The following is a 23812-nucleotide window of genomic DNA, read 5'->3' on the forward strand; positions in this document are numbered from 1 at the left end:
AGAATTCAGTACCTGAAGAAACTATTTTCCCAAAAGCAACAGAAGGTGTCACTGCTAACTGGGTTTAAGCTAATGAATCCCACAAGGGGAAGAAGCTGCCTTTGTTTTCCAAAGAAAAAGGAAAGTTGTTTGAGAGAGGGGAAAAGGAAAAAAAAAGGAAGAGGGGGAAAAAAGAGCATTTTACACCATCTAACTGCTCGTTTCCAACAAAACAAAGGAAACTCAATCTCTAAGTAGTTTGCAACCACAAAGGCTTTCTGTAGGCTGCATTTGAGCCTGGATGGTGAGTTTCAGCCTCTCTAAACCTGCAATATTTTGCTATACAGTTAACCTACATGAGGTAGCCTTCACTCCTTTCCCTACCTCGACGTTGCAATTCTGTGTTAAACAGCTGCTATCTCCCATGCCAGAGACATCTGCATGACACTGATCATGTTTTGTTGGTGGTGTTTTTTTTGTTGGTGATGTTCTTTTCCTATATGTATACATAGGTTTTTAAGCACTATAATGCCTGAGTAAAGCCAGCTCCGTGCCCACTGCCCCGGGAGGCGAAGTAACACCAGGGCTGCGATTCAAACAGATTCAGAGCTGAACAGAACTGCGGGTTTCGGCCGTCGCGTTCCGTGGGGGCTCCCCAGCACTCCGTGCCACTAACAGAACACATCCCCTGCCGAGCGAGAGGCACCTGAGGTCACCTGCATTATTCAGCAGGGCGTGCGGAAGCGCCCGGGGGCTGAGCTAGAGCCGAGCTCGGCTCCGGGGGTTATTTTTATTCCTTGAGCACGCGGGGTGGAGCTGCTCCACTTTCCCCGCAGAAGGAGAAGAAAGACTCGGGGACGCAGAGGGGCGGCCCAGCGGGAGGGGACGGGGACCACCGCGGCGCCCCAGCGCTCGCCCTAACGCAGTTCTCTCTATCTCTCTTCCCCCCCCTCCTCCTCCCCGCCTCCATCTTCCTCTCCCTCCCGCTCCCCATTCATTCTTCCCCTTCCCTCCGCCTCCCTCCCCGTTGCAGGCGGAGCGGGCCCGGCAGGAGGCGGAGCGGGCCGCCGCACGTCCCCCAGCCGCTCGGCCGGCCCCCCCGCCATGGGTCGGAAGCGCTGCGTGGGGGGAGACGGCTCCAAGATGGCGGCGGGTTGCTGCGGGGTGAAGAAGCAGAAACTCTCCAGTTCCCCTCCGTCGGGCTCAGCCGGCCCGGGAGGCGGCGGCGGCGGCTCCCACTGCGGCGGGGCGGCGGCGGCGGGCGGCGAGCCGGGGGCGTTGCCTCCGCCTGGGGGCCCCCGCCTCAACGGCCTCGGGGGGCTGGCGGGGGGCGCCGCCGGCTGCGCCCTGGCCCCGCCGCTGCCGCCCAGCTGCGGCGGGGGCCCCGCCGGCCTCTCCCCTCCGGCCGCCTCGCTGCTCGCCTCCCCCGGCGCCGGCTCCGGCGGGCCCGGCTGCAGGAAGATGGTGGTGTCGGCCGAGATGTGCTGCTTCTGCTTCGATGTGCTCTACTGTCACCTGTACGGCTACCAGCCCCCGCGGAGCCCCCGCTTCACCAATGACCCCTAGTGAGTATCTGTCTCCTGACCGCGCGCCTCCCGGCCCTCGTGGGCGCGCTCCCGGCTCTCCCTGCAGGGCGCCCGCCGCTGCCCGGCCCCTGTCCTCGCTCGGCCCCGCGTGGCCCCGGGCCCGGCCCGCTGCCCCCCCGCTCCGTGCGGGTCCGGCCGGGTCCCTTCGCTCCGCGCCCTCCCGGCACGAGGGTCCCCTGGCGGCGTTCACCCCGCGGGGTGACTCCGCTGCCCCGCCGCCTCCCGTGTCCCTCGTGCCCGCCGGCGCCCCGCTCCCGGCGCTGAGCCCTCATTGAAGGCTGCCCGGCCGGGCGGCAGCGCCCCGTGCTTCTAATTGCGGGCCGCTCCGGGACCCCTCCGCGAAACGGGCACTGAGCGCGAGTGTTCCCTCGCAGTGTCACGGTGAGTACCTCGAGGGGAGCCTGGCGTGCGGGTCCTGGTGTGTGAGCATTGCTGTACCAGTATGTCCCCTGTGTCAGGCACCTGAGGTGCTGCTTGGTCCCGGAGACCCCGCTGTGTAGCAACACTTGGAGACAATCTCGTATTAGATGTACCGAACCCCTCAGCAATCTACCACGTCCAAATTCCAAAGTTCCGAATGGATCACAGCTAACACCTGTTAGTCACAGCCGCCTCTGCCTCCCAAGCCTGCTTGCGAGAGCCTCCACCGAGGGCTTTGAGAGCCTCCACCAAGGCCCATTTGCGCGGTGCTGAGCTGTGCTCATTGGGGTCTGTGTCGTGCCCTGCTGTCCGGGCAGTGCTGGTTGTGTTCCCGTGCTGCTGCCGGCACGGTTGGGCACTCCAGGGAGTAACTTCTCACTGCAGGAAGTTACTGCCTCCCAGCTGGGATGTTACCAACTGCATGCTGTCTGAATGCCAACTTAACGTAAGGGGTTGCCGAAATCGTTTCCACCGTTTTAGTCTGCTTTACAATGGGATGGAGCTTGCGTGGCGAGTTTCTGGGCTTCAGAAACTGAAGCTTGAGCTTCAGCTGAGGCTCAAGTGAGGGATCCACAGGAGCGCATGCACTGCCCCTTCCCAGTGCCGCATGACTGTTGGGCTCTGGGCAGAACGTGCTCTTTGCTAGTCGAGTGGAAGCATTTCTACATGTGTCCTCCATTCACACGCACCCTCACCAGTGCAAGTGATTACCGTGCAGTCCATGTTTCATTAATGAGATGTAGTGTATATCTCTCGGTGTTAAAAATAATGTCGTGTTTTAATGATCTTGTTTGGAGTCCTTGCTGTTCTAATACCCACGATCTATACATCTCTTGCATACTTTCAGCTGCTGTCATGACAACCCAGCTCTGTGGATTCCTACTTAACCCGCCACCCCAGCAAGTCCTTCCTATGCTCTCTTCATAACTCCTATGTGGTTACATCAGAGTACCAGTAATGAAAGGAGGGCAGGGAGACTCTGCTGTGAGTTTCTTTACCCAGGTAGTTTGTACATCCGTGTTTGTCTTCTTGTAGATAGCGATGTCGAGGAGCTGCTGCTCTCAGTGGCCATTTTGCCTTGCGGTGTCCTGTGTCTGTTCTTCATCCCAGAGGTTCTCATGTCACCTTTGTGCCCTTTTGCTCATTCATTGCCACAAGAAAGTTGAATTCTGTCCTTGTCTCTCTGTAACAGCATTATCGTATCACCGCGGTGTGTTTTTAATCGTGTTAGAATGTTTTGCTGAAGAGGCTGGTGTTACTGTCCCTGTTTTGTTGGGAGAAACACGCAGAGGTGAAGATGACCACAGAAATGCTTTCCAAACACTTTGATTCCTGTGGGTGACCTTCACCTTCTTTCTCCCGCTTACTACTTCAAAAATATCATAATAGCAAATTAGAGCAACACAAATAATTTTACTTAACATACGTGTGTGTGCTTAAGCGTTCTTGAGATTTAGTGCCTGACCTTATAAAAAGGTTGCTGTGCCAGTGGCCTTCTGCAAATGGCACAACTGTTAAAGTCACTGATGCTGGTTGTGCTTATTCCCATGCTCCTGCCGGCATGCACAGTCCTACTGTGTGTCAGAGTGGAAGAATGATCTAATTATCATTTTATTTTTTCCCTGGTTGGTTTTCAGAGATTGGTTCCCTTTGGATCATTGTGTGGCTTCACAACCGCTTGTGCCTGCACAAGTGTGAGGTGGGAATAGGCGGACAGATGGCAGAACTGCTGCTTTCAGCAGCCTCGTGAGCTGATTATGTTTGTGTGGTTGGGGAAGCAACTTTGAAAAAGTTGTTCAGTATTACATGTGAAATTCTAGGTCAGTGAATAATTTGCTCCAGCCACACATTCAGAGGCAGCCTGGCTTCCAGCAGCCGGAAGGTTTGCAGGCAGGCTTATCAATAACCGGGTAGTTCACAAAGGTAGGATGTTGTCTTTGAAGCTGAGCTTCATCTTGTAGAGCACAAAGCCTGAATAAGATCTGGCATTTTTCAGTAAATGGATGTTGCAGCTTTCTGCTAGGAATCCTTTTGCAAGTTTTGTCACATATTAAAGTATCTGGTCTTAGAGTGTTAGCCTAAAATAGGAGTCAGAAATTGAACTCTAGAAATACATTTTTTAATTACATTAATTACAGGGAAGATGAAAGACTTGTAAGCAGGTATCCTTACCCAAGCATTACTCATACTTCTTGCAGGTCTTTGAACAAGAAAGCTGGGCAGGATCAAAGAAGAGCAGGTTGCTGAATCACTTGGGCCAGAGGTTCTGGTGTGTTGTCTTCTGAACAAAGGATGCTTGCAGCGCCTCCAGGTTTTTGGAAGTTTTTGCTGCTGAGCTGAGGACCTCAGCAGGGCTTGAAGGGAAGGGATTTTTGAATAGAAAGGAGACCAAAAAATGCCACTTTTGAAAGGGTTGCAGACTTGAGCACTGCCCAGACATGGGTTAAATAGTTGGCATTTTTTGTGCCTCTGACTGTAATTTCTAAAGTACAGGATATGGGATGGCCATGGAGGGCATTGCTGAGAAGCTTGTGGGTCAAAGACAGAGAGTCATGAATTCAGAAAAGAATGGGAACATGCTGAATGTGTCCAGCAGTGTCTTAGCAAGAACAGACTCTGTAAATCCATCCTGCCGCAGGCTTCCTCTTCCTCTTACAGTCTTCCACCAATCTGCCAACGTTTTCCTCTTTTACTGTCCTAATTGAACAGTGTTCTTCTACTTAAAATCTCACGTCAATGTGATTTGCTCCCTAAGACATACCCCCTTTCTTCTCAGGGTGTGCTCAGCAGGACATGTCCTTTACTCTTGCTTCTACCAGTGCAGTGACTCTCAAACTGCACTGATGGGAGTGGAAAGAATGTAAAAATTATTCTGGAGGTACAAAAGCTGATGCAAAGTTTGAGAACTGCTGCAGCGGACAAAAATTGTCACTTACACAAAATACATTGTTCTTGAAGCTCAGCTGGATGAGTAAAGTTATGGAACACAACAATTAATTAAAGGCAGGTTTTTTTTGCTGTAGAAATCTGGAAGTGCTAATGAAAACACAACCGAGGAGTTGCAGAAAGTGTTGTAAAACACTTTGCCCCAAGCCTTTTTGGGGGAAGGAAAATCAAATATCCTTTTTTCCTCTGTATTTTTTACCTTCCAAATGAATAACTCACATCCCATTATTTCCTTTCTGGTTTGGTTTAGTGCAACACACCCCGTTCCTCTGCGATCAGTGGAAACAATGCCATGTCCTGCCTTCCATTGTGGAAGTGGGAAAGGGCCGCCCACCAGCAGGCAGGGGCTCAAGGTTCATGCTGCTCACTGTTTTTCTTCTATCAGGAAGGTGCTTGAGTGGAAATGTGTGTGCATGGATGCCTTCCCTAGATGGGAACAGCGCGCAGTGTTGAGAGTTTAGCTGAGCTGTGCTGTGGGAAACAAGGGCTGTATCCTTTACAGATTCTCAGATTTCTGCTTACTGTGTATATTTCCTTTAACATGTGGAAATCATCCTTCTGAGTTTGATTCTGCACAGTGTTTGCTTTATCTCTCTAGTTTTTCCTACACAGTGTGAATGCCACTTTGTAGAGAAGATGTATAGTAGTCCAGCAGGTAACTCATTCACCAGCTGTTTGCATCCTTCCTGAAGGTCACTTGGGAACCAGCTCCTACTTGTCAGGATCATTTTGGTGGTGAGCACCTTTCTTTACTTGACGTTACTTGTTAGGGGAGTGTTTGTTCTGCCCCTGCCAGCTGGAGCTGGTAACCAGGAGCGATGTTTTGCAGCTGGAATGGCCAATGCCACCCGTGCCCTGCTCCTGCCTGGTTGTGGAGCTCTTGGGAAAGATGTTTACCATGAGTGCCTTGCATCAAGTGTCTTACTGATGCCTTGCTCATATCCTCCTCATCTTGCAGGGGGACTGTGCCAAAGGCATTAAATGGATGCAGCTGATGTGCATACTTGTGGTGAGTCTGGTGCGGGAGGAGGCGTCCCGCCTGCAGAGGCTGCCAGCCCCGTGCACGTGCAGAGCTCCAGCCGCTGGCAGACACGATGCTGGCAGCCACGTTCGTTACCACCACTCATCTGCCCGGCTGCACCATCTCCTGTGACTGAAGAGCTCTGAGTTAAACAGTTTTCTAGGTGATATCATACCTCCATCCAAAGAGTTAGCTTGGAAAGGCAGCAGTTCTTTTCTTCATTGATGATTTGTAGTATTCTGCATCAGCTGTTCTGTTTGGCTATGGGACTGAGGTACATCTACACTGCAATACTGGTCCACTTGACCTTTGTACTTCCTTGTGTTTCCAGGTCTACAGTCTGTCAGTTTACATGTTCTCAGAGGGTGCAGAGTAGTGATACTGCATCACCTTGGTTCTTTGTTAGTGAAGTTTGGAGTCATTTAAATTCAGTACACTTTGAAAAGTGTTCATTTTGTGCCGACCCGTTTTCACACTTCCAAATGAAGCTGTGATTCTGCTCAGAGTAAGTGTGAATTAACCCTGTAAGAAAGAAATAGTTGCAGGGTTTGTTCCTGGCTATCCAGGAACAGACTAGGCTTGTCTGCAGATGTATTTGTGTGCTTGCACATCCGTCAATAAAAACTGTATTGCTTGCAGGTTCAGAGGATTACGTGCTTCTCTCATTTTTTGTTCCTTCACTGGCGCCTCACTTCCTGTTTTAGTCTCCACAACTTATTGTCAGATGTGAAGTGGGAGCCTTGTGTTGGGCTCCTCATTGGCACTGGTATGTTTCTTTACAAGCATTTTTGTAAAACCTCCTGGAAATGTAACAAAGAATGGATTTCAGAGGACAGCCTTTAAACAAGGAAAAAAAGAAAACAAATTATTCCCTTGCAGTCCCCCTCAGAGTTCAGCTGTACCTAATGACAAGGCTGTTGTTGATATCAGAAGTCTGAAATTTTGCTGTTGCTCTGCTGTGGTTGCGTGGTAGTGGAAACTTACTCTGTGCAATAATTTGTATTTATTGTCACACTCGGTGACGTTACACAACAGCTATAATGATTGCTTGGTCACAGCTAAAGATCAACACCAGTCATAAAACAAAAAAACAGCATTGAAAAGTGCAGACAGGGAAGTGTTCTCTGGTGTCTGTGCATCTGTCTGACTCCATTCTACTTTTTGTGTACGCCTTATGGTTTCTTACAAACTTCAGCATCTATCTACTGTCCTGACGCTGTCTTTACTGTTGAACATTAGGCGCTGGAACATGTAATAGCAGTTCTTTCAAAGTGGTATCCTGTGGTGGAAGTTTTTAAAATACAGTGCAGTGGAAAATGTGTATTTTGTCTGGCATTGGCAGTGCCCAGCAGGGAATTCCCAGCATATTTTAAAGCAGGGCTGGTGACTGCATTTTGGTACTACAGCAGAGGAGGAAAATGAACTGAGTTGTGTGGCTTCAGAAGAACTTGCCTCTACTTGTGAGCTCATCTTCTGTTACCATTGGCGAATGGAGTAAATAATGCACTGATAAACTCCAAATTAAGTTAAATACAATGTAACGAGGGCTTTTTGCTTTATAAACTCATTGTAGTGAACTGTTCTTATGTTTCTATTAGTACTGGAGATTGCATCACAGATGGCCTTAAGAAAGAGGCCTTGCTGTTGCAATCTCAGATAAAAGCAGCCACCACAAAACTGTAAGTGCTTTGCTTTAATGCTACTTTTGTAGAATTGTTTGTTCCCCTGTCCCTTGTAGGGTAGGGGTGAGGTAAGGTCAGCAGCCGCTTCTCCTGTGCTGTCCATCTGCTCATTCGTTTTTATTGCCTCCTGTCTTTCAGGTACATTGGGATCTTCTGTCACCTTTCCTTTTGCTCTATCTTCTTTTGAGGAAACTTGCTTAATAAAGATTGCTGGGGATTTTGCACATTTGACTTTTGACACCGGTTTTGATAATTCAACACAAATACTTCTTGGTGAGCTACTAAAATCTGCAAAGCTTTGCCTTGTGTTCAGTTGTGAGCTGAATGTTTTACTTCTTATGACTCATAGTTGTAATATCACCCAGCATTGAATGCTAAAACAAGATAAACTGAAGAGTAGCACTTCTTTGTCTTTTGTGTTAAGAAACAAATAGATATCATCTAATTGTATGGGCAGTTCTGGTATCATGCCTTTTGACTGCATGTTGCTGGATAGGGACCAGCTGCTGGTGTGGACAACTTACAAATAATCGGGAATATATTTGGAAGACAGGTCTGGCTCAGCTTGCTTAATGTACAGATCTAGGCTGTGACCTAGTCAATGAATGAAATTTATTCATCTACTTCATAGTTTTTTGATCTCTCAAGGCTTGTGCCATGATTAATGGAGCTGGCCCAGCGTGCCAAGTTATCCATTCTTACATTAAGTACTTGTTTACAGCTTATACCAGGCTTCCTGTAGCATCAAGTTATTGTCTTCCTACGGAGCTGCTCTTATGCTAACACGGATGTTTGAGCCGTATATTATTGGCAAGAGCCTCTGTGGAGGAACGGAAAGGTGCAAATTATGTATAAGTCATAGTGGGCTCCTCAGAGTTTGGCCAACACAGAAACTGTTGCTAGGCTGGATGCCGAAACAAGTCCAGTCAGGCCCTGACCCTTATTAGCAAAGCATCACGAGAATGCTTGACCTTCTTTATGATGTTTATGCTTCTATGGAGTGGGGTGATACATTGGTATGTTTCATTGGTATGCAGTTTAGCATTGCAAAGTTTGCACTGAAGTAACGAGACGGTGCAGCTCTACCGCAGTTCATTTGTAAATTGTCAAAAGCATATCCTCCAAAAAAGTGATGTTAAAAGTGCAGTGCCTGTAAGATTGAAGCATGAAGGTGGTCACAGCGCTGCATTCTGAGAGCAGTTGATAATTTGAACTTGGACCGATCTGTGACATAGATTTCCTTACTGTTAGTGCTGTGGCTTATGCTGTGTTTATGCTCTGGTGTCTTTCAGCCCAGCACTGGGACAAAAGCAGGCGTTTATCCTCTATTTTTGTTGTAATTACCACGTCCCTTTGTGCCTGTTCTTCCCTTGTATTCCACACTGCTCATGTACTTCTGTGCCATGTGGGATGTGTCTTAATTTTTGTGATCTGGCTGGGCTTCGTTGACTTCCTGAAGGCAGTGCTTGTTGTATGTGGATACTCCTTAGCCACATTGAATACTTGTAGCCGAAGTTATTAAAATGCTGATTTCTTGAGAATGACATCTGGAATGCAGAACAGATCTGCTGAGTTGTGGCAAGGTCACTGAGACAGCAGCTGTGCAGAGAAGTGTATATTTTCTCAGGGCACGTGTGCCTTTCTGTGTTTTAAGGAGTAAGTTCTTGCATTCCTCGATGCTATAAAAATAGTAATTTTATGCCTGTCTTCTCATTATCTTGAATTTTCCGGCAATTTTTGCAAGGTCCTGCTCAGGACTACGGTGTTTGTAATATAGGACTCCTGCTATTTATCTTCTGCTTCTCTGCCAGCAGGATTTCTCATCTGCAGGCTTCTCTGGCACGGGGTGGGTTCAGATCTGCAACTCAGTCTGCTCGTCTAGGTGGCAGTTGGTGTCTATGTTGGAGACAGAAGAGGAAGAAGCGAAGGATCTGTGTCATAAACCTTCTGTAATTAGCATCAGAATTACTTCTGCTTCAACCTATCCAGAGAATTACTTTCCTTGTTTTCCTCTTGGCATTTTGCACAGGGCTGAGTTGTGTGTGTGAAGATTTAGAGCGCTTTCAGGTGCCATAGAAATGGTGGGAAAAGTGCATGATGCTCCACTGATGGACAGGCAGCTCTCTGCGCCAGTGAAGTAAATCTAGTTGTTTCCAGCCCTTTTTCCAGGTGATAATAAGAAAGTAATGATGGGGTGCTGCATGATTTTCCTTACCCAGTAAGGAAGTAGAATTTCAGCTGCTAATGAATGACAAGCTACAAGGCAGTTCTTTTCTGTATAGATGATGGTGCTAAAACCAAGCCAGGCAATAGAAGGAGATTTCTTTTAGTACAATGCTGTAAAAGCAATTGTTTGAACTACGAAGAACTGAATGGAAACGTGGTATTAAAGCTAATCCCTATTAACGTGTTGGGAGAAATGTGGATTTTTAGTGATTAGTTCTCCTCTTCCTTGAGAAATAGGAATATAATTCATGTTCTCATTCAGTTCAGTTAGAACTGGAAAGTCAGCAGATACAGGTGGCAAAAATCTCATGTGGGATACACACCACCATAATGCCTGAGCTCTTGTAATAATGTCGGGAGTTAAGCTGAAAGATGGTAAAGATAAGTGCCATTCATTTGGAAGGAACACTGAATAAAAACAAGTATTAAAAACAAAAGGTTATGGAGAAGAATGAATGCAGTTTTTTTTCTCTTATTTTGAAGAATCACAGAATCACAGAATGACCCGGGTTGGAAGGGACCTCAAGGATCATGTAGTTCCAACCCCCCTGCCTGGCAGGGCCACCAAACATACACATTACTTAGATTCAGGTTGCCCCAGGGCCCCGTCCAACCTGCGTCTTGAACACCTCCAAAGGACGGGCATCCACAACCTCCACTGGGCAGCCTGGCTTCCAGGGCTAACCACTCTCCTAGCTGAAGAACTTCCCCCTAACATCCAACCTAAATCTTCCCTCTTTTAACTTAAACACCCATTTCCCCTAGTCCTGCTATTGTCACCCTCTTCAAAAGAGTTTTACTCCCCTTCACTGGCGAAGTAAGTTCCCTTCAGGTTATTGAAAGGCTGCAATGAGGTCACCCCGCAAACTGTCTTTTCCCTAGGACTGAACCAAAACCAACTCCCTACAGCCCTGTCCCTCAATAGGGAGAGGTGCTCAGCCCCCTTGATCATCTTCATGGCCCTCCTTGGACCCTTTTCCAAAATCCTCCATGTCTTTTTTGTACTGAGGGCCTCCACACCTGGACACAGTAACTCCAGGAATGGGGCCCACCACAGAGCAGCAAGTAGAGAGGGACGATCACCTCTTGCCCTATCCCTGTGACACCCCACTCCTCCTGATGGAGGCCCCAGGATCCCCATTTTGGCTTTTCCGCGGCTGCCAGAGGCGCACTGCTGGCTCATGGGTTAGTGTCTCAATCTATCAGGACCCCTAAGCGTCTTTTTCTGCCAAGCTGCTCTCAAGGACAACTCCCTCCGCAGCGCTGTAGCAGGTGGCCTGGGGTTCTGTCTGGCCCAAGTGCAAAACCTTGCCACTTTGCTGTGTTGAAACCGTTCATTAGGTTACACCCGAGCCCAAGCTTTACAGCAAAGCCTGTCAAAGGTCCTCTGATATGGCAATCTAGGTTCCCTCCACGCGGTATCAACTGCACCAACTCAGCTTGGTGTCATCCAGCAAACTTGCTGAGGGCGACCAACCTCAATTTCCCTCATCGATGTCATTAATAAAGATGTTTAAAGAGCACCCGAGTCCCAAGGCAGCAACCCTTTGAGGGACAACCGCTTGTTACGACAGCCTCCACCTGGAACATAGTGCCATTGACGCACCACCCTCTGTCTGCGGCCTTTTCAACCAATTGCTTATCCATCTAGTTTTCCACCCATCAAATCCACTTCTCTCCAATTTGGAGATGAGGATGTGGTGGGGTACCATGTCAAAAGGCTTGCTCAGAGGTCCAGGTAAATGGACATCGTCGCCTTCCCTTCGTCCACCAACGTCGTCACTGCCATCATAGAAAGGCCACAAGATTAGTTAAGCATGACTTCCCCTGGTGAAGCGTGCTTGGCTGTCTCGGATCACATGCTCGTTCTTTATGTGATCAAGCATGTTGTCCAGGAGGATCTGTTCCATAATCTTCCCCAGGCATGGAGGTGAGACTCACCGGCCTGTAGTTACCCCGTGTTCCTCCCTGCTCCCTTTCGTGTAAATGGGAGTGACGTGACCCTTTCCTCCAATCATCCGGACCTCACCTGACAGCCACGACTTCTCAAATATGATGGAGAGCGGCTCAGCAACCACCTCAGCCAGCTCCTTCAGGACCCTGGGATGCACGCCATCTGGCCCCATAGACTTGTACTCATTCAGTCTAAGGAGGCACTCTCGGACTTGCTCTACCCTTACAAGTGGGGAGGGATTTACCTCCTTGGTCCCCACATAGAGGTATGGGGGTGCAAGACTTAGGGACATGAAAAAGACTAGTATCCTTGCCACCAGTGAAGACCGAGGTGAAGAACTCATTCAGCACCTCAGCTTTCTCAAAAAGAGAAAAAGAGATTCCAAGAGATAAATATTCCCATGTACAGTGGCCATTCTTTTGTAACCTCAAGGATGAATTGCCGTGTTTGGAACATGCTAGAAAGTAGTTCCCAGTAGTGCCTTTCTTGGGAGAATGTGAAGTTTGTTATTTGCTGTCAGCGTTTTTTTGCTTCTTTCATTCTGGAGGATTTCAAGGTGTTAAGCTTTTTACGTACATAATACGAATAGCATAGTATAACTTGAAGTTTGCCTACTGCCGCGTACTGTTCTGCTAATGTACGTGGGTTTTCTTCCTTTTTAAATGCGTCAGAAGTGCTCAGCGGTAGATGAGTCTTATTTGTCGTGAGCTGGAAGTGGTGTAGTTACGCTGGATGGAGTTGGTGAACATATAATCAGCAATCTCTGCTGAAACATCTTTTATGGTGAGAAATATGACCTTCCTGTCCCAGCTAAATAAATGGACTATTCCTAAATGCTTCCGATTATGATTTTCTCGAAGTTTATGCAGCCTTCTTGAGACTGTTGTAATGCATAACTTGAATTATGGAGACTATTTCTGAAGTTTTCATTGAAATTCTATGAAATTTTCTCAGTTTTGTTTTGTTTTGTTTTGTTTTGTTTCTCCCAAAGAAAATTGCTAAGCCATTCTGAAATGTATAGACAGGGTTTCATTGTACTCTCAAATGTTTCTCATCCTTCTTAGAAGTCCACACGTCCACACACTAAAAGTGGAGATGGGAGATATTTGCTTTACTTCAGAGCAGTAGTCATCTGTATGTTCAGATTACAGAAATAAAACCAAAGTTTCGGCACCATAAACATCATGTACCTCCTTGGCCATCCCTTCATGTGAAATATTTAGTTGAAATTGCTCTGGAGGAGAAAACAGGAGAAGTCCAGAGCAGCATCTGAAATTCTGATACTGAAGTTTCTTGAAAGGCGCTATTCCAGAGAGATCAGTAATAGTCAGATGGTTCTGGAGATAAAGCCACTATTTGATCTGAAGTAATGGAATTAATCTAAAAAGAAAGAGGTAATCTTATGTGAAAATGTTGGACGTGTGACCTGTGACTGTTTGCAGTGCTTTTTGGGTTCTGCGCTATTTGTCTTCAAATCTATGGAGGAGGCGGCGTGACTTGAAGCATAAAGCACTGCAGCAAGATCTCAAAGAAGTGTGTTCTGTTTCTGATGGTGTCGTTAGGGTGGATAAACCTGGCTGGATAAATCTGTCTGCCATATGTAATTACCAATAAAAGTAAGATACTTCAGTCTGCTTTTAAGTTAGTAGCAAGAAGGTCCACAGGAATTACTTATTGCTGTTGGAATTGTTCTTTCCCCTGACTGGATTGCCCTGAAACTGCAGACACAGCTCAGGATATTTTTGCCTACACTGGCAACTTGGAGAACTTGGAGGCGTATTGGAGGCATATGCTTTGCTTTTCTTGTTTTTTTTTCTTCCTTTGTACTGTTACCCGTTATATCTGAATTAAATTGTAGTTGTATTTGTGTTAGCTTGAATTCCTCAAAGGCTTTTGTTGCTTCTCAGTTAAATAAATTTTCAGTGGAGATTTTTTCCAGGATAGCGTTCTCCATTTGGGTACTCTTGGTCACAGGATCTTCCTTTGTGTTTTTAGGCTACTGTTCAGTGAATCCTTTCTCTGAGCAAAGCTTAGACAGTTGCAAGTCTGCCAGCACAAGTTAAAGACAAGACCTTCCATAAATTGTATTGCATAACTGCTCCAGCTCTAGATGTACTATTTGTCCAGAAAGAATGGGATTCCTGGGACATTTTAGAACTGAGAGAATGTTATGATTACCTATTTAATGACCTGAAAGAACTACAGTTCTATAGATAGAAACTATGGTTCCGTAATGAAAAAGATCCATAGTTATATTGCATTTGGAAGAATGTGGATAAGCAGAAAGAGAAGATAGGGTGATTGATGAAGCTACACGCACTGGCTACTTCCCCAAATGTTTTTATAACCTTCTCTAATTTGCCTTTTGGAATATGTTGAGCCACAAGTAATATCGCTCCTACAAATCCTCTTCCCCCTGCTGAGAAAGGGGTGGATTATAATGAAATTTTAATGAGGCAAAGTTGCGAGGCAGATCAGTGTGTAATGCAGGAATGTTTGAAAGACTTTCAGAAATGAGGTGAAAATCAATATTGAAAAATGAAAATAATCTTTCTGTACTATAAGGGGTAGTGTGAAAAAAACAAGAAGTTTCTTGCTCTCCTCAGTGGTTCCCAGGTGTTACCAGTCTGCTGCCACTTGTCCTTTATGCACATTCAACATGATTGTGGCTATTTTGAGGAGAAATTATCATTAGGACCGGAGAGGGTCTAAGTACTTAGGAGACCTCAATTGAAAATCTCTATGGTTCTTCTACTCTCAAAAGCTGTTTTCTGGTTGCAGGGCAGCCTGGGTGCTTGGAAGAAATAGGAGATCAGCTTGTAAAGGAAGAGGAAGGCTGGGCTCCTTCAGAGGATCAGAGCAATGGCTGAGGCACAAAAAAAGCTAGATTGCTTGGGGTGGGTGTGTGTATCTGTTCTGTTGCACATGTGTGCATACCTGTTTGTGTGTATATTGTGAGAGAAAGACAAAGGGTCACAAATTAACTGTTTAAATTAGATGCCAGCACTGACAACAAAAGGATATAAAATGACAGAATAAATTTACATTTAGAGTGTAAGGTTTCCACTTAGTGGAGCAGTATGGCTTTCGAGTCACCTTTTAGTAGGATTATTAGAGGCAAAAAAAATCTGAGTAGTTTAGCTATATCTTGGTCACCTTATGATAAATATATGATGCTTTGCTTTTGGTAATGAGCTTAATAGTTTGAGTGGTTTAAAAGGTACATCGTCATCTGTGCTGGATTGGATTTGGTATTTAGAAGTCGGTGTGGGCTTTTCTTTCTCTTTCAGTGGTTCTCCTGCTGAAGGGACAGATGGAGGGCAACAGTCCTGGTCCCTTTACAGCTTCTGCATTTGAAGAGTGTATTCAACATTTAAAAATCTTCTGACAACAGTGTTTTCAAAGATGAAAACATTAGTTTTGCTATTGAAGGTCTATTGTGACAATATGCATCGTTTCCATGTCTTATTAGTGTCAATTTAATTTTGGCTTAAAAGTTGTTTTGTTGTTGGTTTTTTTTTTCCATTGAAACTTGCAGAAATTCATAAAATGTGCACATACTTCTGTACAGCCGAAGCAGTTATTAATGATCTGTTGACTCTCCTGCCTTACGAGTACAGCACTGTCACTAATAGCATCTATCTGGTGTCTGACTGCTGTGTTTTAATCTGAGACACCAAGGGTTCTGTTTTACTTTATTTTAAGCAAAGAGTATTATAAAAGAGCAGCAATGATGGATCTGAATTGCTATCTTATCTATGAAGACTGTGGGGAGCTTCTGAGAGGAAGTGGAAGGTCATTTGTTTTAGTGTGAGTTTATGTTTGTTGTACTCATGGACAATGAGTTGTAGAGGTCTCTGTGGCAGTGTGTCAAAAGACCACCTTTAATAGAACTAGCGATTTCCTACTATATGTTTTTGTGGCAGAATTGTAACATAGTGTTCCCAGAGAACCCCACTACTACTCCTGAGAAGCTGTATATGTTTTGCTGATGCACAGTGTAGCTGCAGATATGAGAGTGCTTCAGAAATGTTGTCTGATTTGCAATTGAAGATGAATGTTGTTTTCTCTTTGCTTTCATAATGTGGAATCTGGTGGAGAAAAACAAAATAAAGCTTGAATATGCAGCTTTTAATGTGTCGAAATTAAAATGCTTCGTGGTTATTTTCCAATGTTCCCAGGCTGACGAGGTGGTTTTTGAAATTCAGTTTTGACATTTGAAGGGATCCTACTGAAAGTGTTCTGTACGTAGTTCTGAGACAGAGTTTGTATCTCGCGTACTTGAGAGAATATTTAATTTTAGAAGGACATTTAAGGTTTGTTGTGGAAACATTGTGGTCTCTTCACTTGAGGGTAGTTACAGGTCATCCAGAATTACTTTTTCCTTTAGTCTTGTTAGTATTGCCTTATGCAGTGCATTGTATCCTGCGAGTCGCTGGAATGACATTATAGACTTGAATTACAGTTTTATAATCTTTTCTACTGAAAGAAGGGATCAGACTTTTGCATATTGCATCTATTGCAAGCGGAGTTAATGGTGTGACTGGTCTACTGGCCTGGGTAACCAGCATGAGTTAAGTTCAACTTTTGGATGAACTTCGTGTCCATGGCAAACAGAACAAACTCGTGTGTGCCCCACACCCTCACTTCTACTGTGCTGCTTCCATTGATCATGGCATGCTTGCTGTTCTGTTTCTGCTTGATAAGTCAGAAGCATCAACTGCTGCTTTTTGCCAGGCTATTGACACACTGAGTTTTAAGACTTTTTGCTGAGCCTTTGAGCATGCTAAATGCCAGAGCTGGCTTAAGGGATTGGGACTTCCCATACTACCTGGGAAGGGATGGGGCCCTTGCAACCAGCCCTTATGCTGATTTTAGGCTGCCAAGAAGTACAGATTAAGTTGCTGTAACCTGGATTTGTTTTCTGCTCTGAGAATATAACTGCCCTCTTGGTTGAGATGAATACAGTGTTAAAGTATCAGTGGAGAGAAATACAGGAGAGTCATAGGTTGTTATTGGTCTATGTTGGTTGTTTTTCCTGTGGTCTCACTTCTGATTTCTCTGGCTTTGGGCTGCATCAGCAGATAGATTGCAGTCTGAGTACATCCAGAAGCTATGGGGGAGGAAGCAGTCACGACAAACTTCTTTTTGTGTATTTGCTGTTAGTGGCATTGCCAGTTGTTTGCCCTACATCCAACTCCCTAGTTGTCAGAACAAAACTCACAAACTGGGAGGCTAAACAAGGTTATGGGTTTTGTTTGTTTGCTTGTTTCATTATGTTTTTTTCCCTCTGCTGAGTTCATCTGAGTCCATCACAGTGCTCTTAAGCATGAGATTGCAAACAGTGCAATGTGTAGCAAAGCTGTGCATCATCGTTTTAAGGTGGTGACGTTTGCCAGGAGCCTGCAATATGTAGCAGAGGAATGTGCTGACTGTCGCAGAGAGCCTTGAGTCCCTGTTGGATGGCTAGGGATTACATCTATGAGTTTTTAAAAGTAATCCCTTCCATAAGACTGTCAGGAGTTCACCTGGGATTTCCAGATGAATCAAACATATTACAGGGTATATACACTGACATCAGCTGGGAAGAGGAGCTGGGGCCTTGCTAGGACTCTCATTTGCAGAAGCTGTTCATACTCTTTCCCAGCAGTCTGCATGTTGGTGCACAGTGATATTTTTAATACTTAGCAGAAATCACATTTGCTTTTTTCCCATGCCAGTCTCTGTGCAGCGGTGTTATGCTGGCAACCCATTGCCCAGTAGTTCTTCAGTTCCAGGCTTAAAACTTTCCTGTAAACATCTGGTCCAGGTGAGCAATACTAACTGGTCTGTCCAGCCTAATGCTCCATCTGTAATTAACTCACACTGACTTAGCCGCTCTGACCTACATGCTGCAAAGATGGATGTAGATGTGCCTCCAGCTGCTTTACCAGAAAAGACCAGTACAGAGTTTTCTCTCTCTACGAGAGCTCACTTCTTTCTAGTTGGTTTCTTGCTTTTGAGGTTGTTAAATAACTGCAAGGTACTACCCAGACATTTTTTAATCCTTTTATTTTTAGTTTACTTTTGACCTCGTATGTGTTTTACAATCTTCTCTGTTCTCACTAAGCAAGGTTGCTCTTTTCAAAAGCTGCACTGGTGTCCAAGATGCCCTCAGTAGCTTCCCAGTCAAGCCATGGGTTCAGTTTTCTCGAGTGCTTTGTTTTCTCTTCTAACTGTGGTGAATGTTTTACCTGGTCTTTTAATAGAGTTGTGAATGTTTGACTTGGACTTTCCGTACAGCACGTTGTGTGCTTTGGGCTTTCTTGGGGGTGCTTTTTCATTTTTAACAGCCTCCAAGCTATTGCAGTTTCTTTGTTTCCCAGATTGCTTTTTGTCATTAAATGTTTAGATGTCCTTCACGTACAGTGCCATCCTTGCCCTGGGATTCCTGTTGGAATTGCTGGCTGACCTGGTGGCTTCTCAGTGCTGTACCTTAATGTACCTTTCATCCCACAAAGTCTGGGTGATGCCTGTTGCATCAAGTGTGTCAGGTGAGGCCAAGCATCTGGGCTTCCTGTGTGTTATTGGGAAATACCTGGCAGTGCTGTAGAGGTGTTGGGAAGTTCTGAGACTCTTATTAGCATGCCAGTCAGTCTGACTCCTTTATGAGTAATGTGCATGCCTAACAAGTTCTTCTTGCTCCTGTCATACCTAAATCCCTTCTATTTGTATCTCCGATTTCCTGTTTTAGCCTTTTTCTCATCCCTCACAAGATGGTCTGACAGTGTTCTAGAAAATACCACCATGAAAATTCTGACCATCTTCTGCTCAGTGACCTGAGCTTACTCTGTAGAGCATCCTGTGTTTCCATAGCCTGCCTGCTGCTACTCGCAGTAGAGTTCAAGTCGTCCAGTACCCCTGCTCCTCCCTCACCTTGGAATGAGGGCCTTGTCTGCTGCAAGCAGGCCTCCTCGTTCAGCAGGACGAAGTGATAACAGCTGGAGGATGGATTGCTTCAAAGAGATTAGCTCTGCCCCAACCTCTGACCGCATCAATGCTTGTAGTGGCAAAACCCACAATGAAGCATAGGGCAGAAAACAAGTGGGCGATATGAGAGTATCTTTTTTCAGGGGCATTATTAGTTCCAGGTTATAAAACTGCAGGTTCATACAAAACAGTATGCTTTTTACTGTTAAGATACGTTCTCTTATAATAAAAGCATAACCCTAAGCTTGTCAGGCTTCAGATACAAGTGCTTTTTTTTTTTTCTTTTTTTTTTTCTTTTTTTCTTTTTTTAAGCAGATTTTGCTATATAGTGTGCAGCATCTCTGTATCTGTGTGAGCTTGTGTATCCCCAAATTCTGCAGCTCAAGAATGTCCTATGATAGAGCTCGTGTTCATTGGATGTCTCATTGTACGGCGGTGACATGATTCGTCTGTTATCTGTCTTGATATCTGAGAGTAACTGAGACTGCGTGCTGCTGTGCCTTTCTGTCACTGGCTGTAGCTTATCCCTGCAGAGGGACCAGTGATGGTCATCTGGCCTGCTGCTAGTGAGCTTTGCTGCAGCCTGATTGCAAAGTGCTTTTTTCTCTCAAGGGGTTTAACTGGTTGGCATGGTTATGTTACATGATGAGCAGTTTTGTTCTGCCTTGTGCCTTGCTGTCCTGCCTAATCTGCTAAAGCAGCAACATGTCTGAGAAATCCTCTGCTTTTTCCAACAATGTTGGCTGGTCTAATAAAAGTAATTATATTCTAAATTAAACTTACGTGTATCTCTGTGGTTCTTCTTAAGCTGTGCTGTATACATCTCTTCTCATGGGATGCAGGTGTAAGCAGTTATCCTTGCCATGTGTCGCTACCCTTGCCTCTTCCTCTCTTGCTTGTGCTGATGTTGTCATGTGTGCTCCTGTACAGAGAAACAGAGCAGAGAAATTAACTGTTTTAAGTTAACCTGGCAAAATGGAGATGTGTTGTTAATTAGATCAGTTTCCCAGACACAGGTGAATGTTCTAGAGCAAGGAAGGACACTGTGCATCAGGGGATGGAGTTGTTGGGTTAGGCTGTTTGTTCTTAACAGGAGCTCTGAAATCCACTGTTATTCAATCACCTTAGCAGTCCTTTGTGATATAGGAGGTGGAAAGACACTGAGATCATCTAGTTTGTCTGAAAGCATGACATCTCTATGCCCATGCTGAGCAACTGCTGTCAGTCTTAGTGGTACTTAAAAACATCCAGTCTCCTCAGCAGAAGTAATGCATAAAGTGAGAACTCCCTGGTTTTGAATCCTCTTTGTAAATCAAAGACTCTAAAAGCACAATTGGTAGCAGGACTTTTCCATGAGGAAAATATGAATTCCATCTGACTCCAGTCCCAGCAGTGTGTTCTCAGTCTGCCTTTGGACTACACTCTTGTTGGTTCAGTTACCTGGTGAAGCTCAGTGGAGGTGGTGCAAATCCTGCACTGTCTTAACAGCGACTCTTGTGACCCAGAAGATTATCCTATTCCAGCTGTAGAGTTGGTGAAGTTTGAATAGAGGGCAAATGCAAAACATGATGAGCTTGGCTTTTTAGCTTGTCTTGCAGCCTTATTTTAAAACTGGTACCAAAGTAATGTGAGGTTTACTATATTCTCAAAATAATTCATTTTAAAAAAATACCGTTGCATTTTAATTTAGCTTCTCATTATACAATTCCTAGTGTCTGAAGTCTCTTGCAAGCTAATGTTCCACAGCAGACCTCTAGAATATTTAGTTGAACATGAACAAGGATCAGTGACTTTTAAAAGAATAGTTCTGAACGTTTGGCTCAGTTGCAGTTTGCCTTTCCAGCTGACACCTTGGAATATAAATATTGTAACATACTGGCGTTAAAAAGAGTCCTGTGGAGTTCCATTTTCTTCTTAGGTTTCTTTAAATACGTCTCCTTCCTTTTAACAGTGTTCCATTTCAGCAGAAGACTTCTCTGTGTTGACTTCTGTGTTAACTTCTTACAAACTTAGCATGTGATTACCTGTTGGCATCAGTGTTTTGTTACGCTTTTTTTCTACTCGTACCTCCAGGTGTTCCTATGTCTTAGGGTGCATCATGTATTTGGCAAATAATGGAAAATATCTTCAATTCCAGTTGGGTGCCATTATGACTGTATGCCTAGTGTCTTGCTTGTAGAAAGCATGTATGAATTTAAGAGAGCTCTTTTCCAGACAAAGCTTTGTCTGTTTCTTCCTGCTTCTTCTCATTCATCTAATACACTGAAATAAGAACTTTACTCACAAGTAGCTGAAATACACTAAAGTGTAAGTTACGAATCATTTCTTAAAGGAGAATCCTAGTTATGTCTCTAATATAATGTCATGCCTTGACCAGCTGCTTCAGATAATATTTCAGCAGAATAAAGACAGAACCAAAAAACCCAGCATCCCAGTTCCTAATGGCCACTGGCAGTTTAGGCAGAAGTGTCAAGTAATTGGAAGGAAAAAATTGGTCTCTTTGGCAACGAGAACAGACTTTCTTTTAAGGTAGTATGTGTGGACTCTAAAGGTAGGAGTTCTGTTTTAAGCTGCTGTCTGAAATCTATGCAAAACAATATTCTCTGGCTCTTGGCTTGTAGTTAATATGCAGTAACTACTTCTGAGCATGCTGGAAATGGTCTCTGCATTTCCCTACCTCTTGGATGAGTGGAGGTGATGTGGAATTAAATTTACAGGCTTCTGTTGCCCTCAGAATGCCTTTTCAACTTTTAAACTAGCTCTGAATCATGTTGCTAACTACTGAAGAGGAAACGTGTACTAGCAGCTCACTAATCATGTTGTGTTCCTTCAAATGACTTTCCAGTGGCTTCAAAGAAGAGAGAATCCAGGAGCTGGAACTGTTCTTATCCAGTGCCTTCAGCGTCATCTTCACTGTTATTCACAGGAGAGCATTTCTACAGCCTTAGGTGGCTTTTCAAAGCATTTTGAATGGGTGTTCTTAAAACTTTTGGTTTTGGATATATTTGACATCATGGAATTTTAGAAAGACTCGTGCTCAATCCTTTGAAAGATGTCACTGGGGGGAAAAAACTACGTGAAGGAAGGTGTTTTCACTGGAAATATTGAATCTCAATTCCAGTTTGCAGGTAGAGTGATCATGAGCTATACATTAAACATTTTGTAGTACTATGATTGCTTCCACTTTGACTGGCAAAACTTCCAGTTATGTGTTGTAGGATGACCGCTGCATTCTTTGAAAAGTTTCGCTTTAATATCTATATCTCTAACTCAGGATACTTGCTTCTCCTTGATAGTAGTCTGCATGGTGTCACTTCGAGAGATAAGTAGTGTCAGTGCTTTTAACTGCTTGTTAATTTGTTAACTTCTGGTAATCTGACAGTGTTGGGTATGTGAATTTTGAGGTGCAAAGTTGTTTTTAGACGTGGGAGCAGTGTGTGTTTTCATTTGCTCTGTTTCCTTGGAAACTGGATGGGGAGGTGACAGTGGCTGTGTTCTGTTCGCTCTGAAACAATCCTAATGCAGCCAGAGTTATTAGATACTAACTGCACATTAAGTCTAATGCAGCATTTTCCTGGTTTAGCTGTCTGCTGCTGTAGAACTTGTTTTCTGGGCTATGAGAGGTAGCAATAGTTAAGGGGAAAATGCCAGCTTTGCTTTAATGGCTCTTACGAATGAAGGTGTAACAAACCAGTAGTGTTACTCTGTGACAGACTTTAAATTCATTAGAAGTGTAACATATGAGTAATAATAAAGGTATCAGGATGCAGAATTGCATTTCTCAGGAATATTTAAGTATGTCCCATAGAAAGTCATAATCAGGTGAGTGCAGGCTCTGAGGTAATAACTTCAATAATTTGTAATGACACTGAATTGATTTATTAACTTCATAGTTACAAAGTTTGATTTTCTGCTCCGGTTCATAATTGTGCAACTGGGGAAAAACTTGCTAAAGTAGGTCAGCATAGATGTGAACAGTTTTATAATGTAAACATGTATATCGTTGTGCCATTTTATTAAATACTGCAAGTTACTGTGTCTTTATAACCTAGAACAAATTGATGCCTATTCTTGGTTTCTTCTGGCAGTAGAGCACCAGCTGATCTGGAGGTTTGCTCCTTGCCCTGGGTGTGAGGGTTCTAGAATCAATGAAAGCAAGTAGGGACCCATTTAGGGAGAAGAACTTAAGCCAAAGAGACTTGCAGTGGGTGTGTGGCAAGCAGTAGCCCAAGTATTAGTTTATTTCCTCTTCCTCCTTCTCAAAAGCTGGCCACAGGGGAGAATGGACTTTGGCATGAAAACAGTGAGGGAAGGAGGAAGGATGAATGCAAAAGGGAGAAAAAGAAAGGAAGAAAAAGAGAAACAAAGGATAAAAATGCTGAGAATATGGAAATGTAGAAATTATCATGATGGGCAGGAGAAGATATTTTGAAGTATATAATGAGTTTGGAGTCTGATGGAGAAAGAAGTAAACACTTCAGCTGTCAGTTCACCCATAAACAATTGATGCTGATATCTGCATGTACCGATAAGGTTTGGCATTGAGGATGCACGGCGCGCTGCTGTTTCCGTAAGGAGCCGTGTGGAGATGAGCTTCTGTGGCTTCTTCCTCAGTGCCATTCTTTTCATCACCTTTCCCTTCAGCATTAATGACAACAGGCGCTGCTGCAGCATTTCTATAAATGTTCCTTGAATAAATAGTGGTTCTGGTTATTTATTCCCATTGTATAATGCTTTGTCACATCTCAAATTGTGTGAGGTTGGTAGTGCTGATCTGAAGGGTGTTACACAGTTATGAAACAGTGCCCAGTGAGCAGTTCCTGCACTGGTGCTTCACAAGAGCCAGGAGGGGCTGGGTCAAGTGCAGAGCTGTCCTGTCTGCCCCCAGCATGGCCATGCTGTGCTATTAAGTGCCTGCCTGGGAGCAATGCAGGAGGGTGGTCCTGGGATGAGATGTGTGTAAAACAATATGCTTTTCGGGGGGGGGAGGGGGGCCACAAAACTTAATGACTTTCAATGTTAAAATGGA

The 23812-nt window shown here is 44.7% G+C and overlaps 1 protein-coding gene across 1 annotated transcript in view; it reads left to right on the plus strand.

Annotated features, from left to right (window-relative positions):
* AMMECR1 (AMMECR nuclear protein 1) overlaps positions 1-23812 on the plus strand; it is an 84565-nt gene that overhangs the window by 19617 nt on the left and 41136 nt on the right. Inside the window, exon 2 of the mRNA XM_015860463.2 lies at positions 1013-1544. Within this exon, the coding sequence (XP_015715949.1) occupies positions 1013-1544 (532 nt within the window). The remainder of the gene's footprint in view (positions 1-1012; positions 1545-23812) is intronic.

Source organism: Coturnix japonica, chromosome 4 (genome assembly GCF_001577835.2).
Source record: "Coturnix japonica isolate 7356 chromosome 4, Coturnix japonica 2.1, whole genome shotgun sequence".
NCBI classification, from domain to species: domain Eukaryota; kingdom Metazoa; phylum Chordata; class Aves; order Galliformes; family Phasianidae; genus Coturnix; species Coturnix japonica.